The 26,313-nt window shown below is 34.7% G+C and overlaps 1 protein-coding gene across 1 annotated transcript in view; it reads left to right on the top strand.

The window, feature by feature from the left end:
* Positions 1 to 1,680: 1,680 nt before the first annotated feature.
* LOC123552773 (adenylate kinase 9-like) overlaps positions 1,681 to 26,313 on the top strand; it is a 57,023-nt gene continuing 32,390 nt past the window's right edge. Inside the window, 17 exon segments of the mRNA XM_053540794.1 lie at positions 1,681 to 1,819; positions 7,603 to 7,827; positions 8,350 to 8,470; positions 10,644 to 10,793; positions 11,444 to 11,556; positions 12,135 to 12,242; positions 13,843 to 13,908; positions 14,590 to 14,718; positions 15,190 to 15,264; positions 15,807 to 16,048; positions 16,704 to 16,884; positions 17,609 to 17,771; positions 18,291 to 18,335; positions 19,577 to 19,705; positions 21,886 to 22,044; positions 24,685 to 24,904; positions 25,722 to 25,952. Coding sequence (XP_053396769.1) covers positions 1,799 to 1,819; positions 7,603 to 7,827; positions 8,350 to 8,470; positions 10,644 to 10,793; positions 11,444 to 11,556; positions 12,135 to 12,242; positions 13,843 to 13,908; positions 14,590 to 14,718; positions 15,190 to 15,264; positions 15,807 to 16,048; positions 16,704 to 16,884; positions 17,609 to 17,771; positions 18,291 to 18,335; positions 19,577 to 19,705; positions 21,886 to 22,044; positions 24,685 to 24,904; positions 25,722 to 25,952 — 2,378 coding nt within the window. The 5' untranslated portion in view covers positions 1,681 to 1,798.

Raw genomic sequence — 26,313 nt, 5'->3', positions numbered from 1 at the left:
TTTTCTTTCATTTTTCATTGTTTCTTCTCTATTTTTTCTTTTCTCTTCCTTTTTTATTTAATTTTTTCTTTCTTTTTTTCTAAATATATCGTTTAAGATTATACTAACCCGAAAAGGCGGATCGATAACACGAAATAATACGGCAGGCATGAAAAATCGTTATTTTAAGTGAAATAAGTATGTTTACAACATCACTTATGCATGTCCTAACATATATTTGATGTCTCTTAAATACTTCTGTAATCCTAGCCTATCCTCATAGACTTCCGTAATCCTAGAATCGGAGGTTACCTAGCCACTGCCAAAATAATTTGGAAGTGTCTAGGGGTACGGATCCGTACCTCTAGAATCTGATTCTAGAGGTACGGATCCGTACCTCTAGACAAGCCTGTTAGGGGTTTTGTAGGGGTACGGACTTCCTTTTTCTAGATATGTAGGGTTATATATATCTTAAATTTTGTTGAAAATGAAATAAAAAATAAGACATAACCAGTGTTCACTTAAAACTTGGATCTAAATGGTTTTCAGATACCAGCGTTCACCCGATTGTTTACCTTCTCTTTCAAAACCTAAATAACCGAGGAACTCCAAATGAATACTCTGTTCCGTGTCGATAAGTTTGTTGTAAAATAAATTTTAACTGTTGATAACAGATAAATGAGTGCTTTTATAGTAGTCGCAACTTGACCGCGATGGTTGACCTTCGGCTGATTATTCATATCGAATATTTCATTGTAGAAATAAAGGGTGATGAGGGTAGCCATGTATATTTATATGGAATATGTTTGAATCCAGTGCAGTATCAAAGTATGTATACTTGCATTTGAGCAGTTAAAACTTTCCAATACACTAATTTAGAATTGCACAAATTTATATTTCCACTTTCTCATGCAGCTCGTGGTTTACGTACACTCCTTTTCAATAATAGGTTGTGCCTCATTATGTATTATAATACAAAGGTCAACCATCGGGGTCAAGTTGCGTCCACTATAACCCTTAAATGAATTCTATTTGAAATTCAGCAGAAAAAAATAAATTAAGCATAATAATATGCACCTATTTATTTTGTTATTTAGCCAGATATAATGATAATCGGCACGGAACTGATTGTTTAATAATCAATTAACCGACATTAAGTAAAAGAAACTGTTTGTGAAAACGTCCCTTGTATCTCGTAACGGCTACCAAATGTGTGGAAAACATAAATACCCTAAGGGTTAATTATCATTAAAAATAGTTTTTCCCCAAGATATTTAACTCTTTTTTTTTTTTAATCTTTATACTTTTTTTTTCTGCCAGTTTGAATCCTCATGATTTATTCAGTGTTCCTCGGTTATTTACATTTCGAAAGAAAATGTAACAAATCGGGTGAACGTTGTTATCTGTAAACCATTTAGATCCAAGTTTAAGGTGAATTCTGATGAAGTCTTTAATTATTTGTTATTTCATTTTCAACAAAATTTGAAATGTAAATGACCCTTAATCTCTAGAAAATCGGAGGTCCGTACCCCTAGAAAACCCCTAACAGGCTTGTCTAGAGGTACGGATCCGTACCTCTAGAATCAGATTCTAGAGGTACGGATCCGTACCCCTAGACACTTCCAAATAATTTGTGTGTCATGGGGTTACACAAAAAAATCCTCACTTTTGATGAAATTTCAAATCGGGCCCTATACTAAATGTAAACGTTTCCTATTCTTTGAAATATGGGGGTATGGTACGGTAGAGTTTTATGAAAACAGCGGTAGATACCGGAATTTAACGGACAAGAACGAATTTCCTTGGCTACCAAACAAATATGGCGGACACTGGCCAAACTGTAAGTAAACTTTTAAGAATTTTAGTAATATTACTATCATTCCCAACAAATATAAAATTTCTATTACATACATTGAAGAGGTAGAACTTCTATTTTATTTTGTGGAGTAGTTGGGATTATAATGCCGCGTGAAACACACCGTTTCTAAGCTAAAATGCATTTTGTGATGTGATCGTGTTTATGTACCGTGCAAAATGGCCATTTATTCTATGATACCAATCAATCATTTTCTTGCCATACTATTTGGGTAAGAGATTAAAACAAAAGTGTTTACTAGAATTGTTAACGGTCTGAGTTATGGAGACGACTGATTATCCATGTTGTGCTGGATGTCTCATTATCATAAAACCAAAGAAGTATAAAATACACAGAATGGCAACAGGAGATAATCTCGCATAAGCTCGTGTCAGCGCGTTATCTTATTGAAGCGTTTGCTGACAAAGAACACTTGTGATCAACAGAGGCTTATTAAAGTGTTACACTGGCGAAACTACCGGCAAGTAATAAACCGAATCGGGTCTAATTTTCAAATGACAACTGTTGATTTCTCAGACTTCCAATTATAAATTCATTCCATCCCTGTGTAGAAAATACTAATAACATTAAAAAGACACCATTATCATTATAAACAAATGATCTGATAGAAAGTTTTTCACGACACAAATTTTTATTCTTCTCGTTGAATCATGAGCCCTGATTGGCTCGAATGTCTCTCTGGTAGTCGGTCACATCGGTATTTCTTCATGGTATAATTTTCACTCAGGTAGTATTTCACTAAATTTAATTAACGTGAGGCAGTATTGTTCATGAGACGCTTTGTGGTACTTATGAAGCTGCAGAGCATCTCGTTCAATAAATGTCGCCATTCAGTGTAAGGGTCATCTTTCTTTCTTTGGAGTAGCAGTTCTGCATTGAACGAATATACTCCACAGTATCTAGCAAATTCTAGTCTTAATCTCTCCCTCACTTCTTCATGTAGCACACAGTCTTCAAGATAATGCTGGACTGTTTCAGCACCATGCTGACATGCGCTGTCTGTTTCATATACCGGTAAAACGAGATCTCATTCAGTTCCCACTTGATGTTGGCGAGATTTGCTCTATATGCCTTTCAAGTTGCCGATCTATTTATTTTTATAGCTCTTTGGATAAAACTGAAGCCAGTGAAGGAAACAAACTTAAACAAAATTCTATTTATTTTTAAGATTGAAGGATTAACACACATCGGGTTTCTATCACCTGCAGTGTATAAAAAAAATCACGAAGCAAACTAGTCCAAATAGGATGTTTTGGGACATCGTGATAACTTTTGACTTTCGCTGTCCTGTCACGTCCATATTTGAAGCATATATCTGGGGTATAATGCATTTAAGCAGTCCCCAGAAGTTGTGCTGCAAGTTGGTGTGTGTGGGACATGAGGGCAGCAGCCCCAAAACAAATTCATCTAAAAATAAAGTTACCCCTTATAACTTTTAATTTTTAAGACATAAACTTTTTTAAACTACTATTATTATAGGGACTGCTAAAGTGCAAGTGCTCCTATTTCTTTTTGGAAATTCCCAAATGAAATCTTTTAGGAATGTTTTCTGGTATATGTATAATGTATTTGTTATCATTACATTAATTAGAAGCATGAAATTTCCCCACTGACCTTTCTTAAATGTATATAAAATTTAAGTGTTTTCTTTCAGCAATTTAGTGTCACTTGTTCACGGATTTAAAGTCTCTTTGTCAAGAAATAGAGCTCAAAATAGTAGGGCTGTCATCGATAGAAACGATATCGATGTATCAACGATATTTTTTTGTCGATCGATTATCGATTCCCATTTTCAAAAATCGATATCTTACGGAGAGAAAAAACTATCCAGATAAACACTCAGACCCTCAAAAACAATTAAGCTTACAAAGTTGTAAATTTAGATAAATGCAAAAGAGAAGTGAAGGCAAAATAAAAATGAAAGATTTTATTAATTTTTATTTGTTTCTTTTATTTTCATAAATACAAATACAACACAATCAAACAGTAATATGAAAAGTAGGCAATAAAACTAACAAGAAATATCTTTAAAAATGATGGTCGGCGAATTGTAATAAGGAAACAAGTTTATGAATTTTTCATCTAACATTCATCTTTCATCTAACATTTTTCAAATTGCAAAACTAAACACCGCACTTTAACAATTTAAATGGTTCTCTTTTAATTTTTCGCAAAGGTTTCGTAGGGTTGCAATTTTGTTTCGTTTATCCTTAGACGGATAATTACAGCAGTAGTTTGATGAAGATCCATGAAGCGGTTCATGAGAAGAGGTCATTAAACGTGTTTATATTTTTAGCTAAATTGGTCCCAATCCCCATTTGTAACAAAATAGCAGGAGACCTTACGATATTGTTACCCTTACAGAAGAAAAAGGCCTGCTGCATACTCTTGCTGTGTACATACAGCGTATATGATGCGTACATGATGTGTACTGAAATCAAGGGCTTTAAATAGTACGCAGGATATACACAGCACATACACCGATAGTACGTTTGTAGTACACTTTTGACATGCAAATGAGCTCTGCCGCGTACTACTTGCTGCGTACATGCTGTGGACTACATAGTACACAGGATGTACGCTGGAGGAATTTAGTATGCGGGAAATAGTACGCAGCATATACGCGGCACATACATTTTTCACATGCATATGAGCCTGCGGTGTACTACCCCTGCGGCGTACATGCTGTGTACTCCTGCGGTGTACATGCTGTGTACTCCTGCGGCGTACATGCTGTGTACTCCTGGCCAGAGTCCTGCGGCGTACATGCTGTGTACTCCTGCTGCATACATGCTGTGTACTCTTGTGGCGAAACTGCTGTGATAATGTAAATTCCTTACCCCACCAACTTTCGTATGCAAATGCTGATCATTTGGACAGAAAAAAACAGAAAAAAGATAAGTGACATGCATCAATAAGTATTTACCCTTACCAAAATAACGTAGATTGATGTTATCAAATAAATTAGTATGCTTTTCTTCATCCACTTTTCAATGAAATAAATCAATTTTTGTAGCATGTAATTTGGTAAACATTTGAAGAAAATGGCGTAACTGCATCAAGGGGAAACAACTTTAATGCAACTAAATATAAGTGTTATGATTTATTATAGACTATGTGTACGTAGTATGTATTTATTTTGATTAAAATCCATCTGAGAACAATCGAGGACTGGAATTATTTAAGCATTTATGCACTTTTACGTCCGTAAAAAGTAGCACCCCAAAAAATTTTGGACTGATTTTTTCCAATGGGGCGAGCGCAATTAGCCAAAAACGTTCTGAAAATTTATGAGCGGCATATCCGATGAACAACTTTTTAATTTGGTGAGGCCCTAATGAGTTAACATAATGAGCACTAAAGCCTTTATAAAACATGATAGAATGGTGTTTTGCTTAAGAGTATTCAAATAACAGTGAGAGCTATTAATTATTCTCATTCGGGCACTGTTGAGGCATTATCTTGGTAATTATTTCATGTATTACAAAATGTAATGCAACGAAGTTCAAATAAGGCTTTTCAATTATCCAAGTTAGAAAGCTCCAGGATTAATTCAAAATGAAAAAGAATATATTTTTACACTGCATGCAAGGTGCAGCTCAGAAATCACTAAGATGTAAGCTTCACAAAATTTGAACATTGCAAATAGTTTGGCAAATTTTCATTGTTCAGAATAACGGTAATCTGAACTATTCTATGCTATTAAGATAAAAGTTACTTGGAAATCAAGTTCTTGCTTCCAAAAAAAAAAAAAAAATGTACAAATCCTTCCTGCATGAAGTGTACTTCAGACTTTTACCTAAAAAAATTCAAAGTATAAACACCAAAAGAAAATGAACAAGTCCCTCCCACGTATATGAAGGTTACTTCAGACTTTAACTTATAAAAAAAAACTAAGTATAAATGCCAAAAGAAATTGTACAAGTCTTTCCCGCATATATGAAGTGTACTGCACAAATTTCAAAGTATCTGCGGTGTACATGCAGTGTACTACTTTCTTGTACAAGTCCCTCCTGCGTACATGCAGTGTACTCCTTAAATTTTCAGAGTCTGTGCTGCGTACTTGAAGTGTACTAGTGACCTCCTGCGTACATGCTGTGTACTCGTCGAAATAGTATGCGGCATGTACGCGGCATGCGGTGTATGTAAAATGTACTCCTCTGGCGTACTACTGTGTTCGCGGCATATACACAGCAAATACGCAGCATGTACGCCACAGAGGCTTGCTTCTGTAAGGGTACACATCGAGTTGATAAAAATCCATTACATTTTAGTGTTTAATGCGAAGAAAGGCATATCTACTTTTAGCTATAGTGGTCCCTAACAGGGCCCAAATTCCTATATAAATAAATTTGGAAGAGGACCTTATAATGATACTCCAGACCAAGTATGACAAAGATCCACCAAGCTGTTCATGAGACGCTGTATAAAGGCATTTCTAGTTTTAGCTCTAGCAGCCCCTAAAAGGGATCAAATGTCCCAGCTGAACAAAGTTGGCTGCGGGCCTAATAAAGACACTACAAATCAAGTTTGAATAGAATACATGAGAAAAAATCAATTAAAGGATTTATTTATTTATTATTTTTATTTATTTCTAAAATAGGCCAACTGATCCCGCTTTAACAAATGCATATCCGCTATTCATGAATCTTTGGACAATGATGTCACACCTATAAAAAGGTGAAGGTCAAGCGAAACATACAATTGTAATTATTTCAATCTTTCTGTTCCATAAGCAAAGTTTGATCGTAGTCATATCACATAGATAAACTGTATGCAGCGTACCTTCATTTCAGTGTAATGAGATTTAGTCATTATATAGCATATATATAATAAAACAGATTTCAACTGAGTTCAATATTTGCATACCATACTAAAGAAAAATATTCATATATAATAAATCAGTTAAATAACTTATAACAAATATATCAAAGCAAACAAGTACTCATTTTAATATGCAATCTGAATAAGTCACAAAAGCAAGAAACCTTTTCATATACAGACGACAATTATAACAAGGAAAATCTTTTAAAAAGCACTTCTCTACATAAAAGACTCTTATCACACCCTTATTCATGTGATACGCAGACCGTATTCGGCTCTTTCTTTAATTTGATATATGTTGTTATTTGAACAGGTTTTTATCATATTTATTAAACTTACTTATCATTTTGAGATATATCAATATTCTTGCTAAATATACTGAGCCAAAGTTAGCTTTAAAACTGTGAACAGCGTCGTTTAGGATAAACGCTTTGTCTACATTTCACTCAGCGTAGCACAATCAACAGAGTGAAAGAAATTGACACTCTCGTCCAATCAGGCAGAGTGTTGCATAAATCTTCCATTTTGATAAATTATCTATAATGCGTTATCAAGTAGTTTGATTTGCAAACTGAAGTCACGAGGCATAGGTAACGAAAACGAATTTAGACGGCGTTCGCCGAAAAACAGCATTTACAGGAAGGTATATAGTATGCATATGAACAAATAGGTTGTTAATCTAACTTAATAATCGATATATCGATGTATCATCGATAATTGTCTTCTGATATATCGGTATCGTCGATATGCCTAAGACCCAATCAATGACAGCCCTACAAAATAGGCTTCTTTTTTTAAATTAATACTTAGTTTCCACTGTTTTGATTTATAGTACTGATACTTAAGTTGATTTGACTGAAATTTGATTGGAGCACTATGACCATATGAGCCCAGAAAGTTACAGCAAGTGTCTTTATTTACAGGACCAAGTTGGTCAGACCGAGGTTGCAGATCCTGGCCAGGTAGTACAAAGTACAGAGACAACAGCCCCTGTAGCACAGAATCAAGAAGTACAAAATATGGAAACAGGGGCCCAGGAAGGGGAACTAAGTATGGAAGCTGTCAGTGTATCAAATTCCTCACAACATTCTAAAGATATGGAGGCATTGTTGAAGAAAATTGATTATGATCCTTACAATGAAGATGAGGTAAAATCAATTTAAAAAGAAAATTTAATTATCATGGTTTCATAAAATTAATACAAATAAGTAGTAATATTTAGATTTTTTTGATTGAATATCATCTTAAAATGAATTGAAATTTGATGAGCATTGTAAAAAATGTTCAAATTATCTTTGAATACATTGATGCCATGATAGTAATTTTCATGAAATCTTAAGTCTAGTACAAGCCTGGCAAATTTACTTTAGACTTGAAAATGTAACTGTTAGTTTGTTGCCTTACAGTATATGAAGTATGTTTTTCTACTATTATTGTTCACAAGCATATTTTCAGTAATACAGTCAAACCCTGTATTATGCAGCCAGCAAAGGGAGCAACACAATCTGGTTGCTTAAGTCAATGAATGAAATTTAAAAAAAAAGTCAATTTAAGAAGTTACCTTACTGGCTGCTTGAGACAAGTTGATGGTAACTACAGGTGACCCTTAACACAGGTTCAGCTGTATTTTTCAATGATTCAACACTAATGCATGATGACTGTGATTTCAGACGGAGCTGAGATTCCTGCATTCAAAACCAACATGTTTTGTTGTGATTGGTAAACCTGGGGCTGGAAAGACAACTTTAGCGAAAAGATTGGCAATGGAATGGAAATGTGAACTTATATCTCGTAAGTACAAAATAATCATTTTAAGGTACCCACAGTGCCATTATTAGTCCCCTACTGGTTGAAAACCAGTTTCGGGGACTATAGGAATGCGCTTTTCCGTCATTCCGTCATTCTGTCCGTCTGCAATTTCGTGTCCAGTCCATAACTCTTTTATCCATGAAGGGATTTTAATATTAATTGGCATAAATGTTCCCCATAATGAGACGACGTGTCATGCGCAAAACCCGGACCCCTAGCTTAAAGGTCAAGGTCACAATTGGAGGTCAAAGGTCAACAGGGCTTTTTTCCTGTCCGGTCCATAACTCTCCAATCCGTGAAGGGATTTTAATATCACTTGGAACAATTGTACCTCATAATAAGATGATGTGTCATGCACAACTTTCAGACCCCTAGCTCAAAGGTCAAGGTCACACTTAGCAGTCAAATGTTAACATGGCATGAACAGGGTCTGTTTCGTGTCCGGTCCATAACTCTTTCATCCATGAAGGGATTTTAATATTACTTGGCACAAATGTTTCCCATGATGAGACGACGTGTCATGCGCAAAACCCGCGCCCCTAGCTCAAAGGTCAAGGTCACAATTTGAGGTCAAAGGTCAACAGGGCTTTTTTCCTGTCCGGTCCATAATTCTCCCATCTATGAAGGGATTTTAATATCAATTGGCACAATTTTACCTCATAATAAGACAATGTGTCATGCACAACTTTCAGACCCCTAGCTCAAAGGTCAAGGTCACACTTAGCAGTCAAATGTTAACATGGCATTGAACAGGGTCTGTTTCCTGTCCGGTCCATAACTGTGTCATTCATTAAGGGATTTCAATATTACTTAGCACAGATGTTCCCCATGATGAGACAACATGTCATGCGCAAATGCCGGAGCCCTTGCTCAAAGGTCAAGGTCACCATTGGGGGTCAAATGTCAATAGGGCTTTTTTCCTGTCCGGTCCATAACTCTGCCATCCATGAAGGGATTTTGATATTACTTAGCACAAATGTGCCTAATGATGAGGCAACATGTCGTGCGCAAAACCCGGACCCCTAGCTCAAAGGTCAAGGTCACAATTGGAGGCCAAAGGTCAATAGGGTTTTTTTCCTGTCCGGTCCAGAACTTTGTCATCCATCAAGGGATTACAATATTACATGGCATAAATGTTCCCCATGATGAGACAACGTGTCATGCGCAACACCCAGAACCCTAGCTTAAAGGTCAAGGTCACACTTTGAGATCAAAGGTCAATAGGATTTTTTTCCTGTCCGGTGTATAACTTTGTCATGCAAAACAGGATTTGAATATCAGTTGGCACAAACATTTCCCTGGATGAGACAAGATGTTGTGCGCAAGGCCCCGGATCTAGGTCTAAGGTCAAGGTCATACTTAGAGGTTAAAGGTCAAATTCAAGAATGACTTTGTCCGGAGCATTTCTTCTTCATGCATGGAGGGATTTTGATGTAACTTGGCAGAAATGTTCACCACTATGAGGCACACCTTTTTTTAGAATTATGTCCCTTTGTTGTTACTATAAATAGATTATATTGTAACTTTTTTATTACTGGCCGTAGGGAAAGATTGAGACCACTTTTCTGTGGTACAACATGCACGGTACATCCAAATTTTAGGTGTATTTTGATCTATCTCTACCTGGTAAAGAGTTTTTTATGGACTTATATTTTATAGATTTTTTCTTTTTTTTGGGGGGGGGGGAGTGTTAATTTCACTTTGTTGTTACTATAAATATCTTTTATGATAACATTTTGTATAATCGGCCAAAAAAAAAAATTCCAGATGAAAACAACTGTACGTTTTTATATATGCAAATTTTAATCCAAGTGCTTTGTTATATTATATTGTATATATAGTACAATATTGTTTATACATCATTGACAGATATCAGTTCATTATGTTATACTGCAGAAGAGAAAATTAGGTGCCTTCCAGTAGGGGACTTTGTATTGCATGGCAATACTTCATTCAATTGTTTTTTTAAAACACCAGGTACACTATGATTATAAAATGTAATTTTTTTAGTGTTAACCTTAATCTTTAGCGCTAATAAGAGTTGGTTTTATGATTGAAATTTTTACAAACATTAAATTGTATTATTTATGTTGTAGCAGACATAACATTATGTCCTATGATAATATATCTTGAGTCTGCCTTTGGTATTTTTCAGCGACTGACTTACTGCAACAGAACATTGATATGCAGACAGAGTTTGGGTTGAAATGTTTAGAAATTCTCCTCAAGGGTGAGGCAGTGACGGAAGAGATGATGATTAAAATGGTTGAAGATAAAATCAACTCACCTGAAGTTGCTCATCATGGTATGTGGCTAAACCAAATTTGTTCTTTTAACTTTATGTTTCTTGATTCTAGTTTGATAGATATTCCCCCATTTGTTTTAAAATTGAGAGTTATTTCATCTAAAGCGTTTGGATAAAAGTTTCTTTCTTTATAGACTCATGGCTACCATGAGTCATTTTTAGCTTGACTTTTCGAAGAAAAAGTAGAGCTATTGCAATCACCCAAGCGTCAGCGTCGCCGTTGGTTAAAGTTTTTTTTATAAAGTCAGTATCTCTTCTGTTACTATCAAAGCTATTGCTTGAAACTTAAAATAGTTATTTACTATCAAATTCTACACCAGGAGAAATAATCCCCATAAATCTGATTTGAATTTTGACAGAGTTATGCCCATTTTTAACTTTTTGGTTAAAGTTTTTGATAAAGTCAAATATCTCTGTTACTATCAAAGCTTTTGACTTGAAACTTAAAATAGTTATTTACTATCAAAGTCTACACCAGGAGAAACAATCTCCATAACTCTGATTATATATTTGATTGAGGTAAGCCCCTTTTACTGGCAAAGCTCTAATTCAGAGTCAGGCACTGAGAAAAGACGAGTGTGCTGTCTTACGGACAGCTCTTGTTTACAATAATAATGATTATTTAATATTTTCAACATCGAAATTTTCAGGCTATGTTTTGGATGATTTCCCAACATTGTCAGAAGCCACCCTGACAGCAAAAGATCAGCTCGAGTTTATTAGAAACTGGAAGCTTAAACCTGACTTTATCGTTAATGTGAAGGTAAAATTTACTTTTTTGTGAGACAAAGATTTTATCAGTTATAATGTATACATCTTTATTTACTAATTTTTATGCCCCCGAAGGGAGGCATATTAGTTTTCAACTGTCCGTCCGTTCGTTCGTCACAACATTAACTTTTTGCATGAAGGCACTTTACTCGCGAACCACTGCACCCAGGACCTTCAAACTTCACTTGCTGATAGTACTTATTGAGTACACGACCCCTACTGACTTTTGGGTCACCAGGTCAAAGGTCAAGGTCACCTGGTCAAAGGTCAAGGCGCTGCAGGGGCATTTGTCACCATTAATGACAGCTGTTGTTACTATGGGAAAATACAACTTAGGATTAATTATCACTAGAAAAGTACAAAAAAAAAAATCAAGTTAAAAGTCATTCGTAATGGATTGAGTAAATTCCTAGAAGTTTGAATCATTTGTGTTAAGCATGATACGATTCTGCAACATTAAAAAACTGAGTATTGAGCTCAGTTACAATGTAACCATACCATGGGAAAATTTAAAAGTACTGCTAAAATTTCAGTTCATATATATCTTTTTTAATTATGTCATTTTATCAGATACCTGACAAGGACTTAGAAAGGAGAAGAATTGGACAGAAAATTGATCCCATAACAGGTGACATATATACAGAGGAAATCTACAACCCAGATAGACCTGTCAAAGAGGTAACTATCTCTTTTATTTTCTGAAAATTACGGATAAAATATTAGTTCTTGAGCTTGTAGAAGCATTTCTCTAGCATTAGGGCAAAATTATACACAGAAACAAATTTCTAAGTTTTGTTTCTCAGATTTTAAAGATTCATTGGTATAATTAAGTTTCCATTAATTATCAGTCTATGTAATATCATTTTGCCTCACAAAAGAAACCATGGCTCTAATGCAGGAATTTTGTTACCTGTAATGAGCTGCTACTACATTTTTAGGGGACATTTTTTAAAGAAGCAAACAGTAACTTAACTCATGTGCACATTTACAAGTATCTAAAACATGTTTGTACATATCATAAATAATGCTACACACATACAGCATAATTATATCAGTACAGTCAGTTATTAAACGTATATATTGAAATGAGCACATGACTGTTTGGTTGTTCTGTAGAGGAAAATACCAAAGTTGTTGCTGGTAAGTCTAAATGGAGTGGTGTGTAAATGTTATTTATAAGAAACTTGAAATAAATTGATTATATTATTGGTGTCTACAACATTGTAATTTTTACGTTATTTTAAATTTATAATATCTCGGCCAAGTTCGATAACCAGCCAATTCGCCACAGGCACTCTTGGATTATGGCCCTTGAATTTCTTGAAAAACTGCAAATTTAGCATTGTCCGCTCTCTAAGTCGAGCAGTTTTCATCCGATCTTCACCAAAGTTGCTGACAATGTGTTTGGGATAATATCTCAGCCAAGTTCGATAACCACCCAAATCGCCCCAGGCATTCTTGGATTATGTCCCTTGAATTAGGCCAAGTTCGATGACAGGCGTATTTTGTGACAGTCTGGCACTCTTGTTTTGAATAGAAATGAAAGATTGTCTGCAAAACAAGAAATAAAGTTATGGGCATTTCTCTCATTTTTGTATTTTTGTGCATATTGTATCATTTGTAATTCTAAGTTTTTCCTAAATCTTCTGCACAGTCTTTCTTTTTTTTCACATTAAAGTTCTACTTTTTACCAACCTGTGTTTCATTATGGTAAAACCTTTACTTTTTGACACTAAAACTCACAATTTTTTGTCACAAAAGCTCCTACCTTTTCTCTTTATGAAAAGTCAAAGCTGATTATTTCTCAGCCTGTCGTAATATAACACAAAACTTTGCTGAGTAAAATGTTACATTGATAGTGATATGTTGAGCGTTCATTTCAACATTGAGCTACATACTTTTTGTTGTTTATACAGAAATGTCTTTGACTTATATACCTACATGACAAGTATATGCCTTATAACACTGGGCATTTCTTTCTAAACTGTCTTTCAACATTGATTTGTAGATTCTTGTAAACAAAAGCTTTGAGAGGAACACAGTTGGTTAGAACAGATCAAAGTCTTCTAGCTAGTAGTGGATCATGTTTGAAAAAAGTCGAGTGATCTATTTTATTACTGCCCATACAAACCTTTACCATGGTTAAGTACTACAGTTTACTGTGGGGATGGAAACTTGGCAACCAGTGTAAAGTGGAAGGATTTTTCTATAATTATGAGAGAGAGGTTAAAATATTAAAGATTATTATGTTTCTTATAACATATATCACGTATTACAGGAGAAAGATGGAGAGGGAGAAGAAGAAGAGGAGGAGGAAGAAGCAGAGGAAGAAGAATCTTCCGAGGTCAGTCTTATAAATGTTCTTTTTTTTTCCATTTTTATTACATATTTATTTGCCGGTTTGAACAGTTACAACGGTATGAGCTAAGTCAATGTATATGGAGGACTGAGCTCGATACTATTGTAGCTGTATATAACTAAAGAATGAAATACAACAGTTTCGCACTCAGGTTGTGATAGTGTAAGGGATTTATGTGGAAGTTACAACTGTGCTGTCATATACGTCATTAGTTTAATGACTTACAATTAAAATCTTGGTCAAATGTTTTCCTTTGATAACAAATTTTTAGGTTCTAACAGTCTAACAGTCATTTGACCAAATTGAACTTAATATCCGTGTTTTATACCTGTCAATATTTAGATATCTTATACTGTTTGAGTATATGGGAATATTCAAGTAAAATATAATTCACTTATGCATTTTCTTGCAGCATAACTTTCTTTATGTCTAACTGAATTGATTGAATTAGGGAGTGGAACGCAGACCTATGGTTATCTGTCACAACTGAAATACTAGTAAAAAGAGCATAAATTTTATCGTGGAAATTTTTCATAATTATTATGGGGAAGTGCTAAATATTAATGAAAAGGTTATCACAAATGAAAAATGTTTTACAACTGTTGAAATAGCTTTGTAAGTATCACAGACGTAAAGTGATTAACAAGACTTATGTATATTTGCTAGGATGAGAATATGATTCCTGAACTTCCCGCTGAGGTACTGGAGAGACTTATCACACGTCCCGAAGATCTCCCCGAACAAGTGGAGAAACATATACGCAAATATAAAGTCAACCTTCTCAGGATGCTAGAGGTCAGTTCTTATATAATTTGTACATTTTTGTATACTCACACCTGTCTTAATTACATCCCGATTTTAGAAATACAGCTGTCAGAAAGATGCGCGATGAAAGCAGATTTACCAGTACATCGCTGATTTGGGCGGTCGGAATTTTAGATGCTGGCAAGTTGTCAGTGAAAGATCTTATTATAGATATTTTCTGAACTCAAATTTTCATAACTTTTAATCATTCATACACATCATTATAGGAAGCTCTGATTTAGAAATTAAATTGTACTTATCAACTTTGTCTTTGGTTTATTCTAGAAATCACCTTGTCTGAAAATTTGTTAAAAGAAAATCTATGCGTGAGAATTTCAGTGAAAGCAGGCTTTATGACAAATATACTAGGCTTTTCCATTTTGTTGTTTCAAGGTTACACAATAGTTTTCTTTCAAGTATACCTACAAGTAATGAGGTTGTGATACTGATATATTATTTCAGGAGTACATGGCTGACCATGATCAGCAGTATCTCATAGAGATGGACGGAAACCAAACATCAGCTACTCTCTTTAAGGTAAACATAAAATCATTGATTCAGTTAGCTGTATAGGCAGTGTCATAAATAATGTCAAAGTGTTCAGTGTATTAAAACTTAAAAGAAAGGCAAACATATATTGTGAGATGATATTTTCATCGGCTTGAAGTTTCATGGAATTTGACCATAAGCCTTGATTTGTGGGGGCTACGTATTTATAGGTTTCAACATTTGATCATACAATGAATGGGGATTTTACTTGTTCACTTGGATTTAGTCTCGTGGATTGACACATCCATGAAATCCATGAAAATTAGCGCCTTGCAAATATTAATGTCAGTACTGTAACTAAAGATTGCATGACATATCTTTTGCCTGTTCTGGTTCTTAATGAAAGATCACTGCTTTCTTATTAATTATTTAATGTTTTCAGTAATGGCTTTTATATAAATCCAAAGAACTCAAAAGAATTTAAGTTTGTTAATAAGCATAGTGTGGTAAATTAATGTTTACAGGGAACGTCATTGTATTTAAAATTTTAAATGTATTTTATATCATCTCGATTTTTTATTGCTCTCCAGCAATTGCAACAGCGTCTGAACTGTTTTGTGCTGCGCCCGGCAGCAGTTCCCTTGCGTCTTCATGACCCTGAGGAGGAAGAGATCCCTGAGGAAATTGACACAGACGAGTTGATGAGAAGCCTGGCTCCTAAACAAATGGTTGCACCAAGGTTCAGATGGCGTCGCAGCAGGTGGTTGAGGAACTGTCCGGTTGCACTTCATGAGGGAAATATAATACCAGGAAAACCAGATCTTGCTGTCAGGTTAGTGGAGTGGAGTTGATACATAATTTTTTTTGCAATATGTCAAGGGTACCTAGGTAAATTTTTTTAAAAATTTGGCCATGCAGATAAATGTGCTGAATTCGAAATGCATATACTGTAGGCTCAACATGTGTTGATGTCAAGCAGGCTGGAGGTCACTTGTTCTAACCAGGTGCAAACCCCGGTCAGGATAGATGCTTGTTTGAGCAACTGAAATCTTTCTTTATTAAGGCAGAAAAGTGGCCATTTTCCATTAGTTCTTGGTCATCTTGGTTCAGATATCAATTGATCTTAGCTTGAAATGTATATATATATTGGACAAGCATTATTTTAGAGATGATATGTGTCTTTGTTTATATTACCCTGTTAATAAATAATCTATGTGTGAAGAATTTGAATGACATTATAAAGAGGGTAGCATCTCCATGTAGCCACAGTAAATAGTTGATGAAAGATTTGATATAAAACTTGTATGGAACCTAGGTTTTAGGAATGCCTAGCTTTACCAGCACACTTTCTTCAGAACATTTTGTCATTGAATTACTTGACAGCTACAGGATAAGATCTATCTTTTCCATTTACTGTAAATGCTTACAGATATAACTTGAGCTTTTTGATACCATTTATAATCACACATGTTTTAATTATTTTGCAGCTTTCTGGACAAGATGTATGTTCTATCCAGTGGAGAGGCCATGGAGAAGTTCCTGAAGAATCCTCGTCCCTACCTACTGCCACCTCAGCCTAGGCCACCCTGTAAAATATCTGTGTTGGGGGCTCCTTATGCTGGCAAAACAACATTTTGTCATCTGTTAGCACAGAAGTATGGTGCTAAGGTAAGTTATGTGGATAAGCTTTGTAGTAGAATGTTGTCCACATATGCTTACTTCGAGACGTGTGCTGTGCACATTTAAACTTGGACCTGCTACTGTGCTGTGTAAACCTTGAAAAAGGATTGAGTAATTGTTTTTTTTTTTTAATTTAAGGTAGTGTACCCTTGTAATGACACTGGAATTTCCATATGATTACATATTCTCGTTAGGCAGTTCGGCATTCTTCAGACATGAAGTAGCTTAACTCACACATAACTTCTTGTAAGCAATAGAAAATGCCGTAATCACATATGAAGGATACGTAATCTGCCAATTGTCATTATGGGTCCACTACTTTAATCTTTGTAACTTAACCCTTACCCTGCTAAATTTCTATAATGAACTTGTCCATCTTTCAATGTGGACAGTACAATTAACTGTAAAAGGGGTGCTTACCAAAAAGATACTGACTGAACGGCGAACAGCACAGATCATTATCAGACTGCACGGATGTGCAGGCTGATCATGATTTACACTCAGTCTGGTCGAAAAGGCAGATTCAGTTGTGTCGAGCATGATAAGGGTTAAGTGTATTTTAAGTATGTATCATAAGGCAAAGTAAAAAGTACTAAAAAGCACCAGTAATTCTAGTATTTATTGTATTGTTTTCCAGTTCTTGTTAAAGATTATAATAGTATAATATATGGGAAAAATATGCATTTCTTTATAAGACTTTCTGATGTTAAAGGTATTAGACATGGAGAAACTGATACAGCCGAGGTTGGAAATAGAGAAGAAAAAGGCAATTGAGAATGTTAGAAAAGAAACCACAGAGACAGCTATAAATCAGGTTCGAACCAAAATCAAGGAACAGATGGAGGCCGAACAAGCTGCGAAAGAGGCCGCAGAAGGTGAATATTACGTTAATGTCTTTATATCTTGATTTCGTGTTCTTGTTTTGTTTTCTCTGTTGATATGGGGTGTCTCATTCTACTCTAAGAAGCTGCTAAACAGACACAAGGCGTTCCAAAAAAAAATTCTAGAACAACAAGTTTACTGAAACAGAATTAATTTGTCCTGTAAGACACTGTGAAAGTATGAATATTCCTAGATTTATGTGCATTTAAATGTCCAGTGATATCCCATATTAACAGCTGAAATGATGTTTTATTAATGTTCGTATTTTTAAGTGTTCTGTTATGTGCTAAAACAAATGTTATTTATTTTTAAAGTTCTCAGATACTCACAGTAGAATAATGCATATAAAATGTGTTATATCCGTCATTAACTATGTACATATCTTACTGTATTTTCTTACATAACACTTTGTTTACATGTTTGTAAAGACATACTTTGTATATTTTCACATTTCCTCATATGCATAAAACTAACTGAAGTATTATATTAAAAAACCTGTATTTAACCAACAGCTGCAGAACGAGAAAGAGCAGAAAGGGAGGCAGAGGAAAGAGAAGGTAGACAACTTGAGTTTCACCCTGTAGATGCATGTTACTTTTTTCACATGCCCCCATCTCTTTTTTCCTTATTTGGTCAGACAGGAAGAATTTTTCCCCAATGCTTGGATATTTTTCACCAGATACACTTTGCTTTTGTGTTCTTGCGTGTGTGTGCATCAGTTTTCAGCACACATTTTTCCTAGATTAATTATCAAATGAGCTTTGCAGTCTTCCCATTAAATTGAGTTTTCCGGCTGTGATTGAATGATACATGTTACAACATGATGAATGTTGATGAAATATTTTTGACATACTGTAAAAGCACATATTTTTGCTGGGTTAAAATTTCACGAATTAGAAATTTTGAGTACTTTAGAGAGGTTTGATATTAGAGAAATTGTTAAAATAGTATCCTACTTTAATTTGAATTATACTTACGGTAAATATTTACGCGAGGATTAATTTTTGCGAGATGTAGGGCCTAGCGAATATAGCTAAAATTAAACCCTCGTGAAAATTTCTGCTTTTACAGTAAAGTTTTTTTAAGTGTGAAATTATAAGAGAATTGTTGGTAGGGGGGTTGAGATTTTACCCTTGTACATGTTTATAGACAGTTATGTAGAGGGATTTATTTCATATTCAGTGTATAAGATGAGTAAGCTCTTGTGTAATCAAAATTTACAACATTGAATTTTTAACACACTTAATACAGTTTAAATTCAGTGTTCTAATAAAGCCTGAATATGATGTTCAGAGGTGTAGATTTATGTGTAGCAGGCCACTCATGCCTATTTCAGATCTATGAACTTATATTTATGCAACATACAAATATATCTGTTACTACATATAGGGGTTTCTACATTCAGGCATATAGGTACACAGCCTCAAATCTCAACCTCTCTGTTGTTATCCAGTAGTAACATTTTTCTGACATTGAATCCTCAAATAAACAAGTTCAGTAAGGAAGCCATGATTCAACCAGGATTCAGCCATAACACAAGCCAGGGATGTTCACTTCCAGAATTATTTTGGCAGTTTGTAAAATGTTTACCATAGAATAGGAAGTATTCATGGCTACAGTGGAATTTTACATTTTCTAAAATGAGAATTGTTATTTATTTATCTTGCAGTTTTCAAAGTGTAAAAAATTAGAATTTACATTGTTTTTGATTTTAACCAAAATTTATTTGAGGAATTAATCTTTGTATTCACCCCATGTGATTGAATTATGCTACAAAGTTTCTTGGTAAATTATCTAGCACAAAAGGCAGAGGAGGAAGATGAAGAAGGTGAGGGTGAGGGTGAGGGCGAGGGCGAGGAGGGCAATGAGACCTCTGAAAAAGAGGCAGAGGCCAAGGCAACTACTGAGGCCGAGTCAAAACCTGAAGGTGAGGGAGATAACTCCCCCAGTATTCAGCTACAGTTACTTCCCTTTGTTACTTTATTTAGCTCTCCTATTTATATTGTAACATGTCATCTGTTTATATCTAGATTTCAGCGTAACAGTTTCATTTCTTATTCTTCTTATTAAGAACATCTTTGTTCCACATATTAACATATACTGCTTGTAGTTTGCAGATGAATGCTAGAGTTGCTGCTCTTTGTTTCTTATTTCTTACTCTATTTCTGTTTAAGAGATAACTCTACAGTATCCAGTAACAGTTACTTCCCTTTGTTGTAATGTTAATTCCTATATATAGTAACACAATATCTGTATTATCTGCATTTCAGCATAACAGTTCTTATTTTCTAGTTTTTCTTGCTCTTAGATTCAATAGATTAATTTTCTATGCTTTTAGTTTTCAGAAGAAAGCTAGAGTTACTGCCCTTTTCAACTTTAAAGATATCAACCCTTGCTTACCATGTATAAGACATTTTAATTAAATATTTATTGTGACAATAACTCTAACAGTTTATTATAGTGAAATGAAAGGTTATATTGAGGAGGGATATTTTCATTTAAAAGCAGAATAAAGAAGAAAAGTGGTGATTTTAATAAAAGTGTTTTTTTTTTAAACAATTTACACAAGTTTATGTCTGTATTTTGAACGTTGAAGTGCTCATTAAGACAATTAAATAAAACTGCAATATAAAACATAGTGGTAAAGTTCTGCAGTAATTTACTTATTTAAAATCTAAAGTTTTTAACCCGCCGTTACATGACTGAAATACTGTTGAAAAACGGCGTTAAACCCAAAACAAACAAACAAAAAAGTTTTTAAAGTTTATTAAAACTTAAAAGCAAATCTTGTAATTATGAAGATATTGTGCTTTTCTATATAAGCATGTGTAAGCTGCTTGTCTCCTCAGTTCTTCTAGGGGAGATAATCTTATTGTTCTGTTTACATGTATACCCTTTACAATGAGGCTTTATCAGAGATTTGAAATCCTTAAAATTTGCAGTTTCTTTAATTTAAAATTAAAGCCTTTTTACAGAATTTTGATATAAATATACACGAGTTTACAGTGCATAACAGTCAGAGCAATTTATCAATACATCTGAATTTCTTAAGAATAGAATAAAATGTATGTTTCTAGTTATACAGTCTTTGCTAATATTTATAACAGTAAATATTGAGTTACTTTGATTTGTTGTCAAATTTGGAAATTGGGTAACTAAAACCCATATTTTCAATCCAAATTATACAAAAAGAAAGCAGGAACAATTCTAAATTTTAAAGGATTCTTAAATCCCTTTCCGCAACATTCACCAGTAGACAGAATTGGAACCACTATTATCAAAATGACTATAGCATAATTATGTCTGGTTTTGGTTTACATTATTACTTTATAGTCTTTTTATTTTAGTAATCCGACTCTACATTTACTTTTATTTCTGTTACGTAGACAGTGCTATCTCTGTATTGGTGTTCTTTAAAACAGACTTGCTTCAAGATTTATATCAGAGTATTTGAATTGAGAAAACACTTTTAAGACTATGTTTATACTCATTAAATCATGTTACAACATTTGTCAGTGCTTAGAATTGCCATTAAATGCCTTTTTATCATACAGCAAAGATACCAACTTGAATCAAATTCATTTACAATTTTAAACTGAAGAAAAATGTGAAAAATATAATATTTTGATGTTGATCTTAAGGCGAGTCTGTTTTGATATAGTTTAATATGTATCCATCCATACTGATGCAAGTATATAGCTTAAATGTATTTAAGCATTGTGTATATAGTATTGATATAGCATATCAGAGTAAAAAGGTCAAGCTAGATGTTTAAATGAATGCAGGTGTGCATGCTAAACTAGACTAGATATTTATACTTCCACTTCGTTTTGTGTTCTTTGATTTATCAATAGTTCTCTATAGATTATTGCTAGCTTGACTTTGTTTGTTGTTTTAATTTTTTTATTTCAATAAAAAGAAGATTTTGCTTAACCTTTATATCAAGGGATTGGGGCTGTTTGATAGAATGCTTATGGTATAAGGATTTTTTCATAGAAATTATTCAAGAGATACTTTTAAAAAGATACAAGTACTGGTGAAAGTTTAGATGCTTATGAAATGGTGATTGTTTTAAATGTGTTCATTTTGCTACCCTAACCAATATAGATTCACCAACTACAAAGTCTGACACATCTAAAGTTGAGGAAGAAGGGGAGGCTAAGAAAGAGGAGGGAGAGGATGTGACACCCTCGGACAAGGCAGCACCCTCTGTTGGTGAGAGCTCACAGAGTGAAAAAGCCGATGATTCCGCCACGTCCACCCAAGGTGGTTGGCTAACATCTAATTGTCTTACACCACTAACAAAAAATCCTAACAGTTGTGAATTCTTGTCCATCTATATGATATTTACTAACATTCATTTAACTAGCAGTTAAATGAAAGATGTACAGCACACATTTTAGATAAATAATGAACATTGTATACTAATAGAACAGTTTGTAGATTGATAAATCTTCATGTCCTAAACACCTTTTCAAAGATTAAGTCCCCAGTTTCCCAGTCCAGGTATTGAGGCAAAACTTGTTATGGTCATTTTTCTGTCACAGCTGTTTAAGAATGGAAGTCATGTGGTTAAATGGGATCTCATTAAAATCTGGTTTGTTTCCACACTGTCTAACATAGACATTCTTGGGCTTTCAGGGTGATTTACAGCCTATTTCCCTACAATAGAATTTTTCAAAAGTTGTTCGTTGTAATTATGGCTCCTCCATGTTTTTGCCTTTCACTCAGCAGCTGTCCGTTCATCAGCATTAAGCTTGTCCGGTTTTCACAGGTCAAACTGCTGGCCGATTACGACGAAACTTCACAGGAGTAATCAGTACCAAGCCTAGTTTTGCATATCGCCGGCATGTTCGGCTTCGCTGCACAAAATGACCGCCTGAGCTAAAAATAGAAAAATCTTGTCCAGCTTTCACAGGTCAAACTGCCAGCTGGATTTCGACGAAACATCACAGGAGTGATCAGTACCAAGCCTAGCTGTGCATACCGCCGGCACGTTTTGCTTTGCTGCACAAAATGGCTGCCAGAGCTACATATAGAAAAATCTTTTCCAGCTTTTACGGGTCAAATTGCTGGCTGGATTTCGACAAAACATTACAGGAGTGATCAGTACCAAGCCTAGTTGTGCATATCACCAGCACGTTCCGCTTTGCTACACAAAATGGCCACCAGAGCTAAAAATAGAAAAATCTTGTCTGGCTCTCACAGGTCAAACTGCTGGCTGGATTTTGACGAAACTTCACAGGAGTGATCAGTACCAAGCCTGATTGTGCATATCATTGGTATGTTCCGCTTTGCTACACAAAGTGGCTGTCAGAGCTAAAAATAACAGGAGTGATCAGTACCAAGCCTAGCTGTGCATACCGCCGGCACGTTTTGCTTTGCTGCACAAAATGGCTGCCAGAGCTACATATAGAAAAATCTTGTCCAGCTTTCACATGTCAAACTGCTGGACAGATTTTGACAAAACTTCACAGGAGTGATCAGTACCAAGCCTAGTTGTGCATATTGCGGACACATTCCGTTCGCTGCACAAAATAGCCGCCAGAGCTAAAGGTATACATAGGGAGGAGACATATGTTTTTGTGACAAAAACACCTTATAGTTAACAGACTACCATACCTATCATGAAAGTGCAATGTAAGACAAAAATTGTGTCTTAGTAATTTCCATTCTGGCATGGAAAACATCGGTGTATCTGAAATGCAAGTGTCCAAAAGCCTCCATGTATACTTTTATCACAACTATGCCTTTCATTCTCAAATTGAAACTACATAACATGTGTTAAATGTGTGATTTCCACAGTTCTGTTTTCTTTTTCATTCAAATTGTTTAAGTTGATTGTGTGTTGCATAATTCTAAAAGTTATGGATTTGTAGGACAAAATCTGTCAAATTACATGGGTTGCTGGAATAGAAAATTATTGTTAGAATGTTGCTTTCCATGACCAACTTGTCAACTTAGTTGTCATGACCTCTGAAATGAGTCAGTACATTTTATAGGAATTGGTATGCAATAGCTGTATATTGATTCATCAAAGAAAGCTCAGTTGGACCGTGAATATTTCTTGCAGGTTTGACATGGGTCTGCCAAATTTGCCCACTAGGGAAAGACTATGAGATGACAATAAGTTAAGCTAATGTTCTCAACAGCACAGAATACAATATACCTGACTTTGGGATATTGCCATATTGCCACTCAGTTCAAAACAAGTCAGTGCTGGTACAGACTCTAGGAACTAATCTGAAATTCTGTTTCAAAATAGAAATATCATTGATGAACATTGTTGTCTACATTTTTAAAGTAATACTTAAAGTAAAGTTTAGATGCCTTTCAGGATTTCCCAGTGGTAGTTTTAGACAGCTACTTTAGTTTCCCCACTTTTCCCTTATTTTTGCATGTTTCTCTTTGCATGATTGCATGAATTTATTTCTTTGCATGGTTGTACTTTATTTTTGTTGTGGTCAAATTGTTTTCAATCAAGCACCACTTTCATTGAAAAAGCAGTATAGTTGTTATATTTAAATTATAAGTGCATAAATTGTAGTTTATGAGTAGTGATGTTATTTGCGCACTTAAAAAGGATTTAATACTTTAAACATTATCATTTCTGATAAATTCATTTATTTTGTCTGTATTTACAAGAAAAAAGGGAGATCTTTTTTAGATAATTGATTAAATAGTTGTTGTACAGTGATTTATGTGTAATATAGTATAATAGAATTAAAAATTAGACGGTAATGGGTAATAAATATGAAACTCTCTACAGTTCTTCATAACATCTAAAAAAAAAATAACATTAAGTGAAATGTTGGTGTTAAGTTACTTACAAAATTAATGGCTGTTTTATTATCAAAAGTGATTTACTTTTACATAGTATTGAATGATATAATTCAACATACTTAGGTCAAGAGTCTTTGGTATCTGCTGATGCTGGAAAAGAAGGTGCAGGTCTTCCGGATGTTGATGCCACACATCCTGACGTGATTGTGCTGGTGGAACAGGCGGTTAAAGACGCAGAGAAGAACCCTATCAACCTGACACCGGAGATTTACTTGGAGATCCTTGAGGAGAGCATACAGGAGGCAGAGAAACTGATGAGAGAGACCAAAGCTGATGGACCTGTGTAAGTTACAGTTGATAAGTACGTTTTAGCTAAGTCATTCGTGTTACTCTGGAAACGATTACACCAGAGATACACAGTTGGGCTCTGACTGAATTCCTCGTACGGTATGAAGGCAAATGTTTTTTTCCTTTGGCACAAGAATATCAAATGTAGCTGCATAGCTCAGAAATAGTAACCAAGATTTCTCTTAATCTATCTTTGAAATGAAATGCTTGTGAATTAGATAAGTTCAGAATATAAGAAACACAGTAAATGAATACTGTTAGTGCAGTTTTTCAAATTTCAAAATATGGCGACTTTCCAGCTTTGATGGTGGAGGAAGACCTAAGGTGCCCCTCCATGCATTATTTCATAATGAGCGGGCACCTGGGTAGAACCACCAACCTTTCGTAAGCCAGCTGGATGGAAATGTTCTCTTTTTCTTTAACATTCAAAGCAGGTTTATATAAAGGAGAAATGGAACAGATATGACAGTGTTTGACCACGCAGGCCCCCCTATGATTGTCTGACTCTAGTAACTGTTTCTGCTATTGAGATGATTATGTGACAGTTAGCCAATCATATCCATCAATACAAATTCCTCATTCCTGTTTTGCTTTTTTGCTAAGGTAAAGCAACCAGGAATAAGCGAACCTGTTCTGACTGTACCTTGGGGCAGGGTCAAACGTGTAACACAACTCTGTCAGTACATGCATTTCAATTGATCAACTGCCTATCAGCTTAACAACTCTGTGAGAGTTAAAAGAAGTCTGGACTTTAACCATTTAATAATAACATGTGAACATTATTACATTCAGTTTTGCTGTTGTTATTGCAGTCATGGTGGTTGGATCTTGGATAACTTCCCCAACACTCGTGACCAGTGGAACTTGTGCATTGAGAAGAACTTTCTTCCTGATGACGTGATTGTCCTCAAAGACAGCGGGGACGGCTCAAAGTTCTTGATGAAGAGATGGTACAACATGCACAAAGACGAAATTGATGAGAAAATTAGACAGAGGATTAAAGAAGAAGAAGAGAGAAAAATAAGGCTAGAGGCAGAAAGAAAGTAAGCAGGCTTCTGATTGGTTCTTTTAAATGATAATACCGGTACTAGATAAATGTTAAAAAAGATTTTTTTTTTGTATCTTGAAAAGAAATTACTGTGAAATCATTAATATTTTAGGTACTATACAGTTTCCATAAAATAAAACTTGCTGAAATAAATTATTACCGTAGTTTTAATTCATAATATTTTTCTGCTGGTTTGCAATTCTTGGCTACAAATTTCTAGTGGCATTCATAGCCAAGTAAACGGATTTACGGCATTTATTTGTGTATTTATCACAATATTTATATCTGGTCTTAAGTAATATTTGTTTCCAGTTTGGGTGAAGAATATTGGATAAGTAATAACCATATGATTTATT

The sequence above is a fragment of the Mercenaria mercenaria genome, chromosome 4 (genome assembly GCF_021730395.1).
Source record: "Mercenaria mercenaria strain notata chromosome 4, MADL_Memer_1, whole genome shotgun sequence".
Classification (NCBI taxonomy): domain Eukaryota; kingdom Metazoa; phylum Mollusca; class Bivalvia; order Venerida; family Veneridae; genus Mercenaria; species Mercenaria mercenaria.
This window is presented reverse-complemented; position numbering and strand designations above follow the sequence as displayed.